The sequence below is a fragment of the Fusarium vanettenii genome, assembly GCF_000151355.1.
Source record: "Fusarium vanettenii 77-13-4 chromosome 8 genomic scaffold NECHAsca_11_chr8_3_0, whole genome shotgun sequence".
In the NCBI taxonomy this organism is placed as follows: domain Eukaryota; kingdom Fungi; phylum Ascomycota; class Sordariomycetes; order Hypocreales; family Nectriaceae; genus Fusarium; species Fusarium vanettenii.
In genome coordinates this window covers 569,276-589,603 of record NW_003315873.1, presented here as the reverse complement: position 1 = coordinate 589,603, position 20,328 = coordinate 569,276, and the positions used below count along the sequence as shown (strand labels likewise).

The 20,328-nt window shown below is 53.4% G+C and overlaps 5 protein-coding genes across 5 annotated transcripts; 2 read left to right on the top strand and 3 right to left on the bottom strand.

Moving 5' to 3' along the window:
- Window positions 1–46: 46 nt before the first annotated feature.
- On the bottom strand, window positions 47–1,429 carry SDG2109 (uncharacterized protein; the record flags this gene model as incomplete). Its single annotated transcript, XM_003048311.1, has 1 exon — window positions 47–1,429. The coding sequence occupies one exon, from the start codon at window positions 1,427–1,429 to the stop codon at window positions 47–49; it is 1,383 nt and encodes a 460-aa protein (XP_003048357.1).
- Window positions 1,430–2,101: 672 nt separating this feature from the next.
- NECHADRAFT_84098 (uncharacterized protein) lies at window positions 2,102–3,427 on the bottom strand (the record flags this gene model as incomplete). Its single annotated transcript, XM_003048310.1, has 4 exons — window positions 2,102–2,230; window positions 2,287–3,024; window positions 3,078–3,336; window positions 3,396–3,427. 4 exons carry the CDS (start codon window positions 3,425–3,427, stop codon window positions 2,102–2,104), a joined length of 1,158 nt encoding a protein of 385 aa, XP_003048356.1.
- A 281-nt stretch (window positions 3,428–3,708) lies between these two features.
- NECHADRAFT_84097 (uncharacterized protein) lies at window positions 3,709–4,930 on the bottom strand (the record flags this gene model as incomplete). The annotated part of the gene is made up of 3 exons (XM_003048309.1): window positions 3,709–3,886; window positions 4,067–4,208; window positions 4,621–4,930. 3 exons carry the CDS (start codon window positions 4,928–4,930, stop codon window positions 3,709–3,711), a joined length of 630 nt encoding a protein of 209 aa, XP_003048355.1.
- An 8,205-nt stretch (window positions 4,931–13,135) lies between these two features.
- On the top strand, window positions 13,136–15,543 carry NECHADRAFT_95781 (uncharacterized protein; the record flags this gene model as incomplete). Its single annotated transcript, XM_003048501.1, has 2 exons — window positions 13,136–13,300; window positions 13,360–15,543. The coding sequence occupies 2 exons, from the start codon at window positions 13,136–13,138 to the stop codon at window positions 15,541–15,543; spliced, it is 2,349 nt and encodes a 782-aa protein (XP_003048547.1).
- A 2,090-nt stretch (window positions 15,544–17,633) lies between these two features.
- On the top strand, window positions 17,634–19,603 carry NECHADRAFT_22752 (uncharacterized protein; the record flags this gene model as incomplete). Its single annotated transcript, XM_003048500.1, has 5 exons — window positions 17,634–17,827; window positions 17,882–18,481; window positions 18,529–18,780; window positions 18,827–19,355; window positions 19,406–19,603. Coding segments are annotated over 5 exons (1,773 nt in total), but the record flags the coding sequence as incomplete, so codon positions are not given.
- Window positions 19,604–20,328: the final 725 nt, after the last annotated feature.

Below are 20,328 nucleotides of genomic sequence, written 5' to 3'. Positions count from 1 at the left end.
GCTAGCAGAGAACCTGTTGTTTTCCATTCATGAATGCCAACACTGTCTACTCATACTCATCTCCAAACAACTCATCCGCATTCATAGCCTCCAAAGTATTCTCCAAAACACGTCTACACCTCGCCCGATAATCCAGCACCAACTGCTGATTCCTCGTGAGATCCCCTCCGCCGATAACCTCCACATCCGTCTCGAGCAGCCTCTCCAGCTCCTGCATCACCTTGTGCTGAATAATAGCTGCCGTCTGCTGAAGAAACATTTTGCCCTCTTCGATAATGTCGCCGCTGAAGAAGCGTTCTCGCTGGGCTTGTTCGGCTGCTTCGCCTTGAAGAGTGGCGTCGACAGGGACGAGAACTGCACGCTGTTCCGGGGTTGCTATCGTGCAGAAAATATCCCAGACCATGTCATGCTGCACATGCTGAAACGCTCCAATCACCGTGGTAGACTCGCTCAACTGGATAGCCTGCTTCGACCGCGCGAGGAGAGAACTAGGATGTCGAATCGGTCGTAGAGAGATGTAGTACTCCTCAGTAGCCGCAGCCTCAGCAGCCTGTCTCTTCCGCACATGAACATAGTCATTATGCAACTCTTCCAACTCGGGAAGCATGAAGCCGTAACCAAGGAGCAGCTCTGCGTTGGTCTTCATGCTGTAGTTGTTGAACACTTGTTCTCCGGCTTCGTACGCCTTGGAAACCTTGAGGCTGCAGTGCTTCTTCTCTTCATCGAGCTCCCATCGTACTTCGGTTCTCATGTCGTGATTTCCCACGTCGAACAGTGGCATGAGGACGGAAAAGTCGTCAATCTTGACACCCTCGGGGAGACGTTTCTGATCTTCTGGTCCGAGAACGAGACTCGGACGGAAACTCCTGCTGGAAAAGATGCTGTACGCCCACTGATAGAGACCCAAAGTAAACCCTTTTCTCAGCTCTGGTTCCCAGTCTTCAGCCGTGAGAGCATCAAGAGCAGCCTTGAAGTCACGCTTCACATCAGCCTTGATGCGCCCAACACCAACCTCAATGTTGGTCCCCTCAAACAGCTCCGCATCGTCATCAGGCCAAAAAGGCGGCAGTGACCAAGAATCCTGATCCTCCGGCTGCGGGAGAGCACGGATATAAGGACTCCAGAACGACTCGTCCCCAAGGAGATAATGCTTCACGAGGACCAAACGGCCGATGACGTGCGGAGGCGTCTGCGCCAGAAAGCCAGCAGGAAAAAGCCGAGGGTCGCCACTCCCCGGGAGAGCATTGAGATAGGACAGCGTTAGGCTAGAGGGGATGCTGACGATCGTGTCGAGAGGGTTCGTCTTGGAGGTTGCGCAGAATGAGAGGCCGGTTTCGGGGAAGTTGTCGACCTTGACCGAGGGGTTCAGATGGGCGCCGTGAGATGTCGCCCATGAGACAAGGTCCGAGATGCGCTGGGAAGAAGCCATTTTATGCGCAGCGTAACAGACAGAGATGGAGTGGTGGGTTTGAAATGGTTTGAGTTGGTTGTGAGGCTCCAAGAAAAATGAGGCACCCACAATGAGGTCAAGATCATCTGAAAGTGGACAATAGTTTCAAAATGTTCAACCATGTCCAGAAATAACGGTTAAACCTCAACGTAATAAAATCAGACGCTCAAAAAACATGAATATTTCCTTCACGTTTCCCAATAATTCCTGCTATTTTGTGGTTTCTCTTGACACTGTCAATGATGCCGCACACGGGTGGGGGAAAGAAAAAGAATCATCAGCACGACAAGCCCTTTAGCTTATCCTCTTCTAAAGATCATTAATTAATGGAAGATACAATAAACAAAGGCAAAAGAGATCTAAAATACTACCTTGGTTATGATACACTTTTGGTTACTTCATATAAATTCAATCATTATACCTGGAAGGACTTAGGTAACCCTCTTAACCCTTCGATTCTTTCTCAACAGTGTGCGGTATACTGTCCCACATGTCGACTTGGAAGATCTTCACTAACGGCAACTTCAGGGGTATAAATCACAAAACTATTCATTTGTTCCATATTGCTACTGGATCTCCTTGAACCTAGAGTCCCTCGCTGCTCACTTATGAGGCCAAACCAAACCCGTATCCCCCCAAATCACAACCCAACTAGAAGTCGGAATCATCCGACTCGGCGTAGTGCATTTGACGCTGGCGAACGACCTCGGGGTCGACATTCTTCGCCTTGGTCGAGGTCAACACTGGCTGCTTCTTCATCTCAGACTGAGGAATTCGGAGCTGCATCAGTTAGTTAGTTACCAAGGCAGCCAAAACTTGTCGGTCAGGTATCTTACCTCGCTGGATTTGGGCCATTTGCTGTTCCCTCCTCGAGTGGCCGGCTCCGCCTCGAGGGCGTTGGGCACATCGCTCCAATCGCCGATGAGGTTGGGGTTGCTGTTGCTGTACTCGCTCTTGTCGGCCGAAGACAGGGCAGATGCGCCGCTGCTAGACATGACGGTCGGGTTCTTGATAGCTTGATGCTTCTTGCCAGCAGGGTCCCAAGCATTGTACTGAACCTGGCGTGCTTTGGCCGTCTCCTCTCGGTCCTTACGAACGGTACTGGCAGTTGAAATGCTTCCAGGGCCCCGGAGGTGAGGTGGCAGCTCGTTGTGCTGCTTCAGGTTGGATGTCGCAACGGAGCTCACAACAGAGTTCGCTTTGGTCGAGACCTTGCTTGCCAGGTGAGGAGGAAGTCGGGTGATGGTCGACATTGCATCGTCAGCGACGCTGGCTGTGTCCGCGCCGACACGAGAGTGCGAGGAAGTCGAGCCGTCACGGGTGAGCACCTCGGAGAGGATCTGGTTGGCCCGGGTGCCTTCAGCGGTGCTCTCCAATTCAGTCAGGCCAAGGCCTTCGAGTCCGGTAACGGGGGCTCGTGGAAGGTCAGAGTCGCCAAAGAAGTCGGCGTTGGCAAAGTCGCGAGCCCAGACACCTTCGTTTTCCTCCTCGACGGAGACGTGACCCGTCTCCAAGGGCGAAGGCGTGACACTGGGTTCCTGGGTCTCGGTCCAAGCGGTGCATCTCTCACAAATCTAAAACGTTAGAAGGTAGCCAGACGGTGATAGGCAAGGACCAAGAGACTCACGATTTCCTCGCGGCGAAGAGCGGCCTTGCTGAAGTGCTCGCGGGGCTTGATGAGGTCGCACACCTCGCAGCGGTATTCCATCTTGGCACCGGCAGAATGCTCCTTACAGATCATTCCGCTGTGCGCGGGATCGACGTTCTCACCCTTCTCAAGCTGCCACTTGATATTCTTCTGCTGGTTGTTGGAGAAGTCGGCGAGTGGCTTCCACTCTCCTCCGACCTTGCATCGGAATCTGGTGGGAGCTGCTCCCTGGGCCCGGCTATGTGATGAAAGAATCAGTGGGGAGTCTTTTCGTGGTCGTCTGGGGATCAAACTCACGGTTTATAGCCCCCTTTGTTCTTGTTGGGCATGGTGGATGATGATAGTCCTTCGCTAACGATGGGGATGGATGAAGATGTTGGCCTGAAGATGCGAGAGAATGGTTAGAGAAGAGAGGAAAGTGTGAAAGAAGTGTGCGAGAAAAAGGAAGGGAATTTGTTTGTGGTGGAAGAGTTGAGATGCGAGAGGGAGAAGAGGGGGCGGCGGGAAGGTGCAGTGCAGTAGTGTTCTTGCTCAAGCACAAGCACACTCGAAGAGAAGTCGGCGCACGCAGCAGATTTTTGTAAGGAGTCTCTCCAACAGTGATTCAGTGTCACAGAGGCTTCTTTTTGCCACAGCTGTTATTCGTTTGCTGGGGGCATTTGCTGCGTTGCTCTCTGCCGCTTGTGCCACCACGGGGAGGTGCATACGCTATGGATTTGGCCTTGACTGCTGGATTCCAGTGATGGGCGGCTGCTTGCAGATTGTCCGTGCTGTGATGATTTAAATTGCTGTTTCTGGTACAGTATAGGTTATCTATCTCCATATAGGCATGGTGGCTGTTGGTTGCTCTATATGCCGCCGTCGGCCGCTGAAGATGCGATGACCTCAGATGGGCAATTTCTCTGGCACATTCTCCCTATTCAGACATGAATATGAATATGTTAAAACTCCCCAGTGTCTGGACATACCCCAAACCCCAGTCTGGGCGTAGATATACTGTTCTCTCATCGTTATCATCATTGATCCCAGGTTGTGGATGGAAGTAGTTTGGGTAACTGCTGAACGGCATCAATGATACACCACGTGTTGCGTGTGTAATCATATCCAATACTATAGGAAAATAGCATTCTATTCGAAAAATAAAAAAGATCCCTAGTTGTATCTTATTGGACAGCTACTCTCCATGCTGAACAGAGGTCGTCTTGCACCGACCAGATCCATCCTTATCAGTGAGGCTCAACGGCCGCAGATCCACAACCTGCATCATCCACGTGAGGCATCTCCCCAACCGTCACGCCCGAACTACTCAAGCCATCTGACGAACTACTCAAGCTGGCCATCATTTTCCAGTTACCGAGGCATCAGGCTCTATCAACACGAGACTCCATCCTCCTCCACCCTCACCGCTACCTACCCTATAGCATACCGTCAAAACGAGGCGTTCACCGCCCAAAGACCAACCCTTGGTTAGCTCGATGCACAAACCCCAGACGGCCACCTGGCATGCTTCTCGGCGACTCACGGATACCCTCGTCTATGGAACGGCGCCGCTCCGCCGGTGGATTCCATGGTCTCTCGGTGGCTTGGCTCGACCAACTACGCGACAGCACCGGGCTTCTGGCTGGGACGATGGATCCTCTTCGGAGGGGTCCTTGGGGAGGGACGAACGAAACTTGAACTTTGATGCAGGGCTGTGAGACAGGAGAGAATTCTGAGTCGGTCTGGCAGATGTGTGCTGCATCTACCCGGTCCCTCCGGGCTAGGCCATTGGTGTTTATGTTCAGGCTGGACGGGTTGGAGGCTGCAAGTGACCGACTCAGCAGGGAAAGCATGTGTGTGAACAAACACAGTGATTCTTCTTCATGCTGCAGTCACGCCATGTTGATGCAGTCATGTTGATATAGTCCTGCGAGGCCGGCACCGGGTACACTGACTATTCGCTGCCAGACTATTTGTCTACAAGAGAACAGACCTCCATCACCGACTTGACCTTGGCGAACGGCCCATGTGCGGTGGATGGGGAGAAATAGCTTCACCCACCGTACCCACTAGAGACATGCAGACGCAAGCTGAAGAGGGAATAGGGAGGGCAGGGTCCAGACCGCAAGAACCTCTTTTGATCAGAGATGGGTTGCGGGTTTTCCACTTCAGGATCAACCCATGGCTCAAGTCGACAAGAGTCATGCCCATCCTGGTTGATGGATCTGGGGTAACCGACGTTTAGACATGCACACGACTGCAAGCCCGCCGAAATCGTGCCAAAGCTAAATTCTCGACGAGGGCGTTCTACGAGACTCGGCATCATGAAGTTGGACGTTGGACTCTAGAGCTGAGACAGAAAGGCTGCCGAGAAATCGGTGCTCCGAGACAGTCCAGCTGGAGACGTTGCCCCCTTCCGAACCGGCTTCCTGGGTTGCTCAGCCTGCGATGCTCTATGACGGCTCACTCCCCTCTCCACCAGCTACATACAGCATCGGCTGAGATGGGGGTCAACTGGGGCCTTTGCCTTGTTTCTTCCGCTTTTGACCATAACAAAACAGATCGACGTCCCTCCGCAGTCGTGTCAAGCGCGTCTGCCAACGGGCATTGAATCAGTGACTTCACCACCACGACGATGCCGCAGTGACAGGTGACCCCAAGTGGGCTGGGATCGACCGCCAGGCTTTTCGAGGTGGACAGATGTTGCCACATTCGTGCACAATCCCACGCACAGCGCGGGTCTTTGCAGCGTCTGCCCCGGCCAATATCGAAATGCCAACTCAAAAAGTACTTGACGACGTACCGGTTGAGCGGATCTTCAGCAGGTGAGGCTCAGTCAATAGTCTCTCATCAGCGATGGAGGCGAACAGGACGCGTCAAGGGCCTTTGACGAACATGGGGCCAGATCTGGCCTTGAACCAGGCAAGGATTTCAGTCTCCAACCGGGACGAGTTGCCAGAGACCCGAACTCCAAAGGTGAGACCTTTTCACCCCTGAAGTGCTGATCAAGGACTTGGCGGGGAGGAAAAAGCATGAACGGTTCGATTCTTTCCACAGAGAGGCATGTACATAGAGACGAGGTCGAGGTCCGAGGACGAGACTCTTGACGGTGCGGTTCGGGCGCTGCGCTAGACTGGCTTGAGAGCTCGAGACGGCGCGAGTGGAGAACTACAGCACCACGGGGCGTCCCATCGGGAAGAACCCTTTTGACGGCTGCACTCCACAAGTGTCATGTCAATTGAACAAGTTTTCCTATAGCGTTGACCCAAGGCTGGGCCTCGTGAAGGAGAGGCTGGCTCTTTGGAGGGTGGCAGGAAGACAACCGAGGGCTGGGCATTGCTCGTGTGGCGTAGATTTGAGGCGTGAGTTTTTTGTGACGTCCATGCGTCGCTGCAAGGGCAGAACTGGCAAAAAGAAAGCACAGGAGAGAAAAAACTCGGATTGGTGAGTTGCTTAATTGCCAGTGTGACAGTGACAATTGGTGACGAGAGATGGGAGGGACGATGTAATGGCGACGGGCGTTGGAGCTACTGCAACTGAGCCATCACAATTAACGTCGAGGCACACATTTCAGGCACATCAAAGCACAATTTGGTCACAGATTCACAGATAGCAGAGACGCAAAGAAGCAAATACAGACCCACAAACGACGAGAAGATGAGAAATCAACGGCGGCAATCCCATCTCACAGCCTCGGTGCTTCTCCCAGTGGCCCCCATCAGATACGATACCACGTCCTTGCTGGCCTCAACTGTAATCCCACGCAGGGTTCTCTTATTAGACAATACTGATCCCTTCAGCCACCATCGCCAACCCCTCAAGCGGCCGGCTGGCAAATGCGCGAACGGGCCTGCCAGAGATCCTACGCGCCCAGTTGCTCGCATCATCTGTGCATGCGGCCGGCCGCTCAGAGGCATGCTGCCATGTCGCGCAGGGAGCTTCCTGGGCATTGTACCGCGATGACGCTGTCTTCTCGTCTTGCCACAGGCCGCAAGGTGACGTGAGAGCTTTTGATGGGAACTTGAGCTGGGGCTATATGGTCATCGCATAACATTCAGACCCCGCCTGCTCTCCCTCAGGTTCGACTCTGAGCTGGCCTTGTCAATGGGCTGCATGTTGCTGTGAGGCTGGGTGACAGGCGCGCAATTGGCAAGCATGCGGGCGGTTCCTGAGGAGCTGCCGCGTTTCATGACGGGCAGTCTGCCGTGTTGGGAGCGAGCAACCACTGACTTGAAGGGAGGCATCCAATGCGAGCCAGAATCAAATCAAGAGGGGGAGGGGGACAGACACCCAGCAGAAGGGGGGACAGCAAACGGCTCGCTGCGAGAAGGATCGACGCCTAGGGCATCCGCTGCGTTGGGGATCTGTGTTGAGCCAGGATAGCTCTGCTTCTCGAAGCTCTTGCCCAGCCCTTCCTGACACCGGGCAACCCGGGGGATGCTACGGTAGGTGTCATCGTGGAGAGCTCGTCTTGCGTTTTTCTGGCGTCCCTGGGATGGCAATCTCCGTTCCCCGGGCCCCTGTGTGTCCCTTTGCGCTGGAACCGATTCCGCGGGCATCGTGAAAAGTCCCAGGGTTCGGAGTAACTGCCTCGAAGGGGTACAAACGGCACGCACAGTATATCGTTATTCACGTCACGTCACGTATTGACAAAGACGGGCGGGCTGAGGGTGCGGGATGGATTGGATGAGACGGGACCCAAAGGGGGGGGGGTTTCAAGATGTCTGGTACCTGCAGCAGTCTCTGGAAGGTACCGAAGCCCACACGCATAAAGGCGCACAGCAGCAAGTACTCACCAGTGAAAGCCTGTCCATCCCATAGCAATTGGTCCCTGGCAGCGGCCCCACACTCCGGCCGTTGGCTCGAGGCCTGACCGACGCGACGGATTGGCGTCTCTTTTGGAAGAAGCAAAAGTACACCCAAAGATTTGCCGTGAAAGGAAGCACGAGATTGACATGGGGGAGTGAAAAATTCAAACTTGACCCGGTTTCCCCTGGGAATAGCTAGCCTGTTTCTTCTCGGTCGGGATCTGTACCTGGTTGTTGGTAATGGATTTGCCGCACTTGAACCCGTCTTGGGTCCGGAAGGACAACCCGTCTCTCTTCTCTGACAGCTCCGTACAGTACCGCATCGTGATATCAACTGTACCCATCAGTTTGTTCTGGCAACTTTTGTCACTGTTATATCTGATCCGAGTTAATGGACACCTGGACCCTGACGATGTCCTGCGTACCCCTGCAGAGGGAGGGCAGGAGATTGTCCAAGCACTCTCTGTGTGACAGAGTAAGAGCCGGGAAAACTTATTCTCGTGATCGACTTGGAAGTCAAAAAGGCTCCTGTGAGGCGGGGGGTTCACAACTCGGCAGAAATAATACAGCCGTGACACAATTCAGGTTTCTATACAAGCTTCAACACCACAACAACAGGTCAATAGAGTTTGTAAAATTTATAGGTGAAGCCTTCATGGCCACAAAATAGGGAGAATAAAGCTGTAATGGCCTCAACGGGATGCCGCTGAAGCATTAATAAAGCATCGAGCACCGAATAGCGCTATTACACCATGGCTCCCACTCCCACAGAAGCAACGAGCCCTCCCATAATGATTGACCTGCAGCCCCTGGAGGGCACTGGCAAGCAACTTCATGGAAATGGTGGTTAGTTATTTGTTTGCACTTTGCCAGGAATTGCAATGCTGGTGTTGTTCCTCTTTACTATGCCGCTTTTCGTCTGGCTCTGTGATCGTATAACCGTGGATCGACGTATGTGATAATCTTGAACCTCAGCCTTTCCGTTTCTGGTATCCGTATATTCTTCTTCCATATTTTCGTCCTCCAATTAATTAGAATGACCGTGCCATCTACTCCAGGTTCGACGAGAGGTTCCGCATAATTGCCGTATCCTCTTTCTTCATGTCCCTCTCATGCTCGGTTTTCGCAGTTGTACAAGGTTCGTTGCGAGATCTCAACGGATCGGTTCTCAAGTGTTAGAAGATGCCTGCTCCCAAGTGCGTGGTGAGTTACCTAACTGCCCTTATGGATTATAAACAAACGTGTAGAAAAAAATCAAAAAATCATAACCTGGAGCATTTCAATTCATCTTTACATTACTGAATTGTTCATCTTTAGGGGAGAACAAACCAATATCTTTGTTCTGGTACTCCATTTGCCCTGGACCCAAGTTGCTCTAGAACTGAAGCCGACGGTGCATGGCGACGTCAAATCCCTTGCATAACTCGCACTAACGGACTTTGTACACGTGTGTGGCAGGGGTTCGCGTGTTTCGAAAAAAAAGGCTATGCACCAAACCCATCGCCATCCATCTTTTATGTACTGTGCGCCTCCAACAAACCAGACCAAGCCGTCGCATGGAAATATTCCCACTTGCTCGCCGGCGTTGGCTGCTATCCCAGTCGGACTCTACTCTATTACTCGTTAACTGACTCCCACCGTGTTTCGTCATTCCAACGGCGGCGACGGAGCCCCCCTCCCCGAGGCGAGTTTCCTCCCCCTCTCTCGTGTTCCCCGTCCCCTCCCCCTTTTTTTTCTTCTTATTCCCAGGTCCCTGGACGGGATCGCAGGGCACGTCCCGATCAAGGGAAAGTGAAAAAGAGAGAAGAAGCGTCGAGGCTAGACAAGCAGTTTGATTACTTTTGCCCCCCCCGGCTGCCCCGGCCGCTGGAAGACGGCCTCCGCACGTACCAAGCAGCCAGCCCACGAGGGCTCTAAAAAGAGAAAAGAAAGAAGAAAAGAGTGGAGGGGAGGGCGGCCCCGGGAAGCCATTTCATGCGACCCAAGGCGCCGAGGCAGAGGAGGACCCCTTCAAGACCCGGCCACCAAGAAAAGGCTGGCTGCTTCGCTTGGACGAGGCGCCGCGACCCGCGAAGCGCCAGAGGCTGGTAGCGAAAGGATGAGAAGAGCTCACGGCGTCTAGATGGCGTTCTCGACGGCCGCGTTGATTCCCACCAGGCTGTGCCGGATATTGGTTCGTCAATAGGACGCTTCACGACGATGGGGCAAGAAAAGCAGGGGAGCAGAGCAGGTCTTGATAAGCTGTGTCTGCCGCGAGGCCACGACGATGGCCGAGGCTGAGGGTGTGGCAGGGCAGCGCGTGTGGGTAGCCTGAGAACGCGCCTGTTAGAGTGCGCGCGTCTTGCATTTCTCCATCGCCTTCTCACTGACCTCCCACAAACAACTCTTGCCCTCGATGTTTATCATATCAGCCGCGGGGTCTTTGTATGACGGGTCGGATATTATCCACTTCGTATTTCTATTATCGTCTTCGGCTTTGAGAAGCAAAGCATGAAATCAACTGGTCCCGAGACCCAAGATAGATTTGCTCATCTCTCGAGACCCGGCGTCCCCAGACAGTAGTCCCCTGCCCTGTAGATTATGCAGAAGACGCGGCTGGCGGCATTTCAAGGGACCAAGCCCGGGCGAGTGTGTCTTCTTCAACGGGGAAATAATAAAACCAAACTAACCCGGGGGTGTCATTGTTCTTTTTTTTTGCCCCCAAATTAATAGTAATAAATTGCGATATCCTCACGGAGCCAGCCCAAAAAAGAAGAAACGAAAACATACAAAGACAAGAGGCAAGACGCCCCGCGAAGCCGGACCCGCTGGCGAGATTGGGCATGGATGCCAGTCTCTTCTTCTCTTCACTTCACTCCCGTTGGCGATTTCCCAGAGGTCGGCAATGATTGACCACCTTCTGCGACACCGTCACGCCGGCGCCCTTGTTGGGATCCATGGACGATATCCTAGCAACCTGAACCTGACCTGGACGGGCCTGGCAAGGCTCCTAGGGGGGCTAGGGTATCTTGTCCCCCGGTGCTCCTAGCTAACCTAGGCCATCTCTTGACTACCTATCGGTCTCCCAATCGTTCTGTCATTCAATTCATGCTAGTCGAGTAGCGAAGTTGCGAGAGTCGTCCATTTGGGATCACGGAGACCATCAACATCATCAGAAGCCTAAACAGTAACCCCCGTGATCGGTTCCCATCCCATGCCATTCGACGTCTGCCATTCCAGCCCATACCGAAGAACCAGCCAGTCCCGTCCAAGCCCATCGGCCACACGACACGGTTGAGTGCGTACCGTCCGCCATCCCTCTAGCGGCCCTCTGACCCTGTGTGTGCTCTTCTGACCCTCCCTTTGAGGAGCACGCACACTGGGACAGGTCTTGATTCCCAGAACCTTGCACACCCTTCTGTCTCTTGTCGTCTGTCGCTGTCCCATCCCGGTCTTCATTCTTTTCATCTGCGACAGTTGAGAGCACGCACTCAGATATTCGCACAGCAATCCTTGGGGAATTCCCCACGTACCGTAGCTATTGCGCCTCTGACTCCGATCTGGTCATCTCCTTCCCGTGTGCCTTCTCCCTGTGCACATCTTTGCATTGTAGATTTTGCCTGCATGCTTATGCTCACCACGAATACGTGCTGGAGCATATCACGAATGCCCCTTCGGGGCGAGGTAGAGAGTCCCCGAACCACCTCCCCCATTGTAAGTCGTTGCGCGACTCGGGACCAAGGTTTGTCAAGGGCCTTGGCTCTTTCGTCCGCACCGCACCGCGCACCGCACCGTACCCGTACCGTACTCCAGGGCCTTGCCAGCCCAGCCTTTCAAGAGGAGCTCTCTTTTCTGCCCGGACTGGCCTTCAGTGACTGGGGGTGGGCGAGTTGCACCAACCGGATGGCGGGTACAATAGTACGTACCCTGCCTGCCCGGCGGGGCCCTGTTTTTTTCGTTGCTGGGTTTTCCATTTTCTGACCAGGGCAACTGAAAGTGGACAGCCCCCCCGGCCTCCCAGGGCATGTCCCAATCGTCAGGCCGCTGGCCACGTACAGTGACAAACTGTTCGAGAGGCTGTACACCGGGTCAATAGACAGTGTACATGCCTTACCAGCCTCTTTTATCACAGAACCCCAAGTCTTGCCAAGGTCCCCGCTGGCAGCTCTCATGTACCTCTGACCTCGAAACCTCCTATCCCATTATCCCCCATCATCCCAGCCCAGACGGACGGGGGCTCCATTGCTTCTTTTCCATCCTTTCCTTTCCTTGCTGCACTCCACTATCCACCGATGCCATTGATCCATTGCCCACGCCCCCCCGTCTCACATCTCGACGACTCTGGCCCTCTGGCTCTGGCTTCTGGCCCTTTTTGGGCTTCTCTGGGGGGACTTTCTTGCTCTGCCTCTGCCTCGCTGCTCGCTGTGGTTTCTCCCTCGCTCTTTTCTCACCTCACCCCATTCATTCGTCTGCTCTGCTCACCTGCGTCGCTTTTCCCTCTCCTCTTCTTCTTCCTCACCTCTCTCCACCACAAAAAACACCAGCCTCTCTTCGTATCGCTGCTATTGTCATCGTCGGCAGTTGCTCTTTGAATGCTCCCATTTCTCATTAAATCATCCACCCCCATCAATAACCAGCGGGAGCTCGCTGGGGCCCATTGAAGCAACTCACTAGTGGCCTGAGGATCCTGCCCCGATCGGCAGGTTCAAGCCACTCCCCCCCCTGGACCTGGGCAAAGCTTTCCCTCTCCTTTTCGTTAATATCGACTCTATCCACTCTGCAATCACCCTCACTTCAGTCACTCCTTTTGCCCTTCCTGGACCCTCTTGCGAGATCAACTCTCTTCGACGCTCACTCTCCATCATCTTGAGCTACTCTTAACACTTGCATCCCTTTTCCTCGATCAACCGGTATCCATCTTCACCGTTCTACCGCCGCCACCACCCGTTCACCTCACTGTAACGATTTACTACCACCACCAACGAATTCCGCTATTACGACTGCATTCGCTTGCACGCACACCCTCAGCTCGTACGCTCGTCGTCATTCTAATCACACTTGGTCAACCTGAATGCTCCGGTAAATCGGTCTTTTGCTCTTTGATAGAGCCTGTCTATCGCTTCAGGCCTGGATTAGGTATTGTCTACCACTGCTAGTCAATGTCGGGAGTCCTTGGAGCCAATCCCTAACGCCGTTCCCCAGGATCTCAGCTCTCACTCGCGTGTCACACAACATCTCGAGGTAGACTGTATCTTGATCACAGCCGACAAAATGACTGTCACAAACGACCTGACTCATCGGAGTCCTTCGGGACACCAGTTCGCCCTCGAGGACCGATTTGAAGTTCTGAAGGAGATTGGCGATGGTAGCTTTGGTAGCGTCGTTCTTGGAAGGGTCCGGACAGCGGGTGCCAACGTTGCCCGCCGAGGGACTGTGGTAAGTTTCACTCGATGCGCGCCCTGCGTTGTGTGACAGCACCCGTAACAGTCGTTTAGGTTGCCATCAAGACTATGAAGAAGACCTTCGAGTCAATAACGCCCTGCATGGAGCTCCGCGAGGTCGTCTTTCTCCGCACCCTCCCTCAACATCCTCACCTCGTCCCCGCCCTCGACATCTTCCTGGACCCCTACAGCAAGAAGCTTCACATCTGCATGGAGTACATGGAGGGTAACCTCTACCAGCTGATGAAGGCCCGGGACCACAAGTGCCTCGACAACGCCAGCGTCAAGAGCATCCTCTTCCAGATTATGCAGGGCCTCGAGCATATCCACTCTCACCACTTTTTCCACCGCGACATCAAGCCCGAAAACATCCTCGTCTCCACTTCCTCCCACAGTGAATCCAGCAACTCCTTCCGACGATATTCAGCTCTCGTGACGCCTCCCTCAACGCCTCCCACGTACACCGTCAAGATCGCCGACTTTGGTCTCGCTAGAGAGACACACTCGAAGCTTCCCTACACCACTTACGTTTCCACAAGATGGTACCGAGCCCCCGAGGTTCTCCTGCGAGCGGGAGAGTACTCTGCTCCCGTAGACATTTGGGCCGTTGGTGCCATGGCTGTTGAGATTGCCACTCTCAAGCCGCTGTTCCCCGGTGGAAACGAGGTCGATCAGGTTTGGAGGGTATGTGAGATCATGGGTAGCCCTGGTAACTGGTACAACAAGTCGGGCGCTCGTGTTGGAGGAGGCGATTGGCGTGAGGGTACCAGACTCGCCGGCAAGCTGGGTTTCTCGTTCCCTAAGATGGCCCCTCATGCCATGGATACCATCCTCCAAACACCGCAGTGGCCCACCGCTCTGAGCCAGTTCGTCACCTGGTGTCTGATGTGGGATCCCAAGAACCGACCTACTTCGTCTCAAGCTCTCGCTCACGAATACTTCCTCGACGCCGTCGATCCCATGCGCCCCAAGTCTTCCGCCTCTAGAATCCTCGGACGCAAGCAGTCTGACCTTGGACGTAGCAGCAAGGACTCATCTACTACTCCCACCTCCACAAAGCAATCTTGGTTCCGCAAGTCGCTCATCGGTCGCTCAGAGAGCTCCGACCTGGCCACCGTGCAAGCCCAGGTCAAGGAAGCGTCTGCTCCTCGACCTGCTCCAGTACATACCTCATCGACTACCGAAGTGCCTTCAAACGCTAAGCCACGCCCAGCGGCCGGAAAGAGAACTACTTGGACCAACGGCCCCTCGAACGTCGCTCCCATGCCCATCCTACCCACGATCAGGCCCATCTCGCCGGTCCCCGATGCTGTAACTGCCCGAGCCAACAACGGTTACAACGACTCGTACGCTAATGGACATGGCCAGGGGAAGACCAAGAAACTTGGCCGGCAGCTCTCTGTCGCTTCGAGCACGAACAACTACACCGAGATGCACCGACAGCAAGCAGAGCGCGCCCTCAATGGAAATTCGGGCCTTGCGTCGCCACCCAGTGGTCAAAAAGAAAGCTTCTTTTCACACCTTAGAAAGCGTGCCAGACGCTTCTCAGGTCGACACCAGACACCCGTTTCCCCTTCATACGATGATCTGGAAGCTCAAGCTGGATGCGGCCCTTGGGCTAGCAACCGGTCGTCCATGGTTATTGACCAAACACAGCAGCAGGCTCCCATTCCCAAGTCAGAGGTCTATGAGTCCCTGGATAAAGCCCTGCGGGATGTCCAGAACAATCTCGACTCGCGTCCACCTGTACCGCCCGCCCATCAGCTATCGCCTACGAGCAACCTCAAGCGGCATCACTCGCTACCTCACCACCAAGCTAGGTCAGTCGACAACCTGATTGGTGCCGCCCGAGGTGGTCCCATCTCGAGCCGAACACGACGAGCACAGGCGACGCATGGTATGCATCAGTACGAAGCCCCTGACGAGGAGGAGGAACTGTTGGACGAGGCTCTCACCTCTACCCAACGTGCGATGAAGCGTATGGAGCAGAACCCGGGCAAGCCTCTCCGTCAGTCGGCTAGCAATCTGGGTCTGATGAACCCATATCCAACCCCTTCGCCCTCGGCCAGTGGCAACCAAGTCCTCTTCGGTGATGGCAATGAGGCCGTCACTCCGAGGCCACTTGATCTACACAAGAAGTCCGAGGGCCAATACAAGTGGCCAACGCCCCCTTATGAGGAGAGCGAGTGGGCTGCTTCAGCGGCGGCTAGCATCTGGGCAGCTGGCAACCGTTTCTAAGTTATAAGACGCGGGACACAACGCGGTACGATTACGTCCAGTGGTGTGGCAAAAGTTCTTTGGTATCGATCGACTCGCATGGTCACGGTGTTTGGTGTTGGGCAAGATACGCAACTCTCTCGTTTTGATCTTTTTCGTCGTTACGTGGGCGGTCCTTTTTGATTTTTGGGCATCTGGCTTGACTTTACACACTTTATTCCTCCTTTCGATTCAGCAGGCTCGACGTTTCACCAAATACCCGGCCGGATTTTGCGCCGCCTTCTGCATATTACTTATTACTTCTTCTCTATCCCTCCCTTTTCCTGAAACATTTTGCTCTTGTTCGTTTCATCCACCTTTGAGTATCAAATACCCCTTATAGACCGACACAGGCGAGCTACGCCGCTATCTGCTTGAAGCAATACCGCATATCACTGAACCAATTTCTTTCCTTTGTCAACTACCTACCTATTATATAAGAGGGGGGATCGGAGTACGAGGTGCTTGGGCTGCATATGAACGGCCATTTTCTTTGTCACATGTTGGGATATCTCATCTCTTGAGCGCACAAAAAGGGTCAAACAGGACGCCTCCAGGGAGACAGGAAGGGAGTGGGTGAAGGAGGGAGGATCAGTCCAACGTTTGCTTATTGAAGAATGTTGTAAAAAAAAAGTCAGCGATCATTTCATTACGCATCTTTTCTGTTTCGTCAGCGCATTCGGGAGACTGCCAACCGAACCGAGTACCTAGATGGGAGTTTTGATACCATGGCCATGAAGCCGGCCTCAGACCAGTTTGCACTTTTACGACGTATATAATTAGGTAGTTGATGCCCTGAGAGGGGAGGCTGGTGCCTCGATGGACGGATGGAGTGGTGACGGGATTAATCAATGGAGATGAACCATGACTTTTGTTGCTAGTGTGACGTGCAATTGCTGTCTTATTTGGTGTTGTCGTTTCTAATGAATACGTGACTGTGCAAGGTTTAGTGGCGGCGACGCCGTGGAAAGGATGATTAACCGAGTGTCTCGAGGTGGAGAGAGCGGTTGAATGTTGAAGAATGCTGGATATTGCATTGGCGGCCTGTCGAGTGGGGGATGAGGTGACGAAAATAAAGTCACATTTGTGCTGAGCGGGGGAGGCAAAGAAGAGAAATGAGGGTTGATGGGAGATGAAGTGGCTTGATGATGGATATGGATATGAGATGAGGGTGTATGTCTTGGAGAGAGGAGTGAGAGTAGATTTGATGGTTGTGCGGGCTTGTGCAAGGTTGAACATTTTTATGAATATGGAGATTTCTGTTCAAGATGAGTGAGACACAATAGTTCTACTTTGAGAATGAGGGTCTAGGCTGCCATTATCGAGGTCTTGACGAAGCTGGGATCTATAAACGGAGTCTGCGACGTGCGTCACTAGCTTGACGGGATTCAGGTTCAGCCTAGAGTTGGGACCCTTCGATACGACGTCAAATGGCGAGGTTGAGGTCGAGGTCGGGGTTAGGGGCGTCACGTGTTGACCAAGGGAATAAGATGGATCGCGACGCTTACCTTAGGCAGCACTATTCGCATCCTGGTAAGCGGAGCTGAAACGACGACGAGAAGCCAACTTTTTGACCGACAAGGACGACGACGACGACGACTGACAGTCTTGGGGGTATCTTTAAAAACGTGTCATCTTTTGTTAATGAGCTTCTCTTGAGGCCTTTTTCTTTACCTCTCTTTTCTCTGAAGAAACCGTGACGATTGGGGTTTCAAGTTTGAGCGGAAAGTGTCAAGTCAACTGATGAACGGACCGTCGACTTGAGTGAGACGACGTGGTCCTCTCGACTAAACCTCGCCTCGCTTCATCTTTTTAACAACTCGTTCGACCATACAACTTTTCAGTTCCTGGGGCCAAGTTTCGCCACCGCCAGTTTCACTCTCAACATCCCCGCCCACTTGAACGTCCAACGGTCAAGTCGCCCGCATCGCATCGCGGGGGAGGGGTTAAAAACGTTTTGGGCCACAGGAGAAGGATGGTAACGGCGCATGTGAGACCGAGGGCGTGAAAGCAAAACGAAAAACGACAGGCCAGCAGTTTACCATTCATCTGTCGATAAAATGTCCAACATGATGAACCTCAACATGCCGCTGCGCACCACCGCCAGCAGCCGGCGCAACCAGGAGAGTCGAAACTACTTTACCAGCTACACGCCTCCCAGCTCGACAGAGGCCATCAACGGTCCTGTTAGGGAGCCTGTGAGGGAGCAGCCGCCTCTGAGTGACCGGTTGATTGTGGGTGTTGACTTTGGCACCACCTTTTCAGGGTGAGTATCGATATACAGTTGGCAACTGAGTGGTGTCAAATTGACTTTTCCTAGTGTTGCGGCTGTCTACACATCTACCCCCGATGATATAGAAATCATCAAGACCTGGCCTGGAGGCAACGGTATCACCTCGGACAAGGTTCCCACAGAGATTGCCTACGACTACCCGCCCAACGCGCCCCAAGGTACCGACCCCTCGGTGAAATGGGGTTTCCAGTTCAAGCCCGAGGAGTCGCGGCTACGATGCATCAAGCTCTTCCTCGACCGCTCCCAGAAGCTGCCCTTTTACGTGAGCCCACTCGACACGGCGGCCCAGCTCAAGCGGTTCAACAAGAATGTTGTTGATGCTGTGAGCGACTACCTGACGCAGATTTACAAGCATACTATGGATACGCTTACGCGCCGATATGGCGAGTCGTTTATGGCATCGACAAAGGTTGAGTTTGTACTGACGTGTCCGGCCGTCTGGAGTGATGCTGCGAAGAACACGACTCTTCAGGCTGCGGAGCGGGCTGGTATGGGTAGTAGGTCTGAGATTCAGATGATTAGTGAACCTGAGGCTGCGGCTGTTTACACGCTCAAGGCTATTCAGCCTAATCATCTGAACGTGGGAGACAACTTTATTGTTTGCGATGCAGGAGGTGGTACCGTCGAGTGAGTTCAGCTAATACCCGTCAACCTTCGCTCCTAACATTTTATAGTCTTATCGCCTACAAAATCATGTCTCTCAAGCCACTCCGGGTTGAAGAATCCGCTGTAGGAACAGGAGGTTTGTGCGGAAGTGCTTTCCTAAACTACCGCTTTGAGGAGCACGTCAGGGGTCGACTTGGACAGACTAGATTCGATGAGATGAAGACCAAGAAGGGCAAGACTTGGCAGATGGGACTCCGCTACTTTGAGGAGTTTGTGAAGCGCAACTTTAACGAGGATGAGCACCAGGAAGTCAACGTCCCGTATGTCTACCTCAACCCTCTGGTGGCGATTTTGCTGACTTTTTAGCTTCCCTGGTCTTCCTGATGATGAAGAGGCTGGCTTGGACTCTGGATTCTTGGTCATGACGGGAGAGCAGATCAAGGACATCTTTGAACCGGTGGTGAAGGAGGTATGTGACCTCGTGCAAGGCCAAGTCAGCAACCTCCGATCAAAAGGCGGCATCGTCTCGGGTATCGTGCTGGTAGGAGGCTTTGGCCAGAGCGACTACCTATATCGTCGTCTCAAGTCTCACTTTACGAGTGCCGCACCGCCGCCATACAGTGAGAGGCCAACACATGCCAACGCCAATGCTACGGAAGAGATGGGGTCTATCGAGGTTATGCAGCCTGTGTATGCTTGGACAGCGGTGGTGCGAGGTGCTGTGTTGCGAGGGTTGGAGGGTAACATGGTCATCTCGCGCAAGTCGAGAATGCACTACGGAACATCGTACGCGACTGTGTACGATCCGACAAAGCACTCGGTTAGTGAGCGGTACTGGTCGCCGCTGTGGGAGAGGTGGATGGTATCTGACCGGATGCAATGGCACATTGCCAAGGTAAGTCTACCGTATAATGTTGGCAGCCATCATCTGCTAACACAACTCAGGGCGAGGCATTGTCACCACTTGCCCCCATCGCCTTCCACTACACACGCAACTTCCGTCCAGGCCAATCCCTCATCGTAACAGACGACCTCATAGCGTGCGACGCCGACGAACCTCCAGCAGCGTACACGCGCGACCTAATCCACGTGTGCACACTGACAACAGACCTCAACGCCGTGCCAAGAAGCATGTTTACACGTCTGACAACAACAAGAGGTGTCGAATTCGACAATCTCGATTTCACGCTCGAGATGAAGGTCGAGAGTGCTGGGTTGGGCTTTGAGCTCAAGGCTGACGGGGTGCGGTATGGAAGAGTCGAGGCTGAGTTTCACTGAGTTGGCGTGGGGAGTTTGTATTGGTACATAGATGGAGTGTTGAGTTGGGATATGCATGAAATGGGATTAGTTAGAAGTGGATATAAGAGGTGTTTGTCGTTGGGAGTTGAAGCTATACAAGCATCGGTTTTGCACATGGCCCAATAAGTGTATTTGTCTATTCGAGTTGCTTGAGCCTGTGAATGGACTTTTTCAGAGCCCTCTCAGAAACCTCTTTATTCTGACTCTGTCTTTGCGACTTGGTTCTTGTCGAGGAACTGATCTATTGAGTGGCCAGGCTTCTGGATCAAGAGTAGGCAGAGGGCGATTTACCGGGGGGGGGAAAGGGTCAAGTACTTGGGGCGCCCGCTGGGAAGGCAACAGGCAACTTGCGAACCAGTGTGCAAGTCGTTCCCTTAGGTTGGGTTAAAATTGCAGTGGAAATGAGTCGCCTTGCAACGAGCCAGCTAGCTGACTGGGTCGCACCGAACATATGAAGGTTTCCAGAGAGCTAAGATTGCAGTAAAGGTGAGTTAAACCCAAGCCTTGACGAGGCTTACGTGTTTTGGGGGGTTAATTAGCTAGGAGCAAATGAAGAAGCTGCTCAAGCT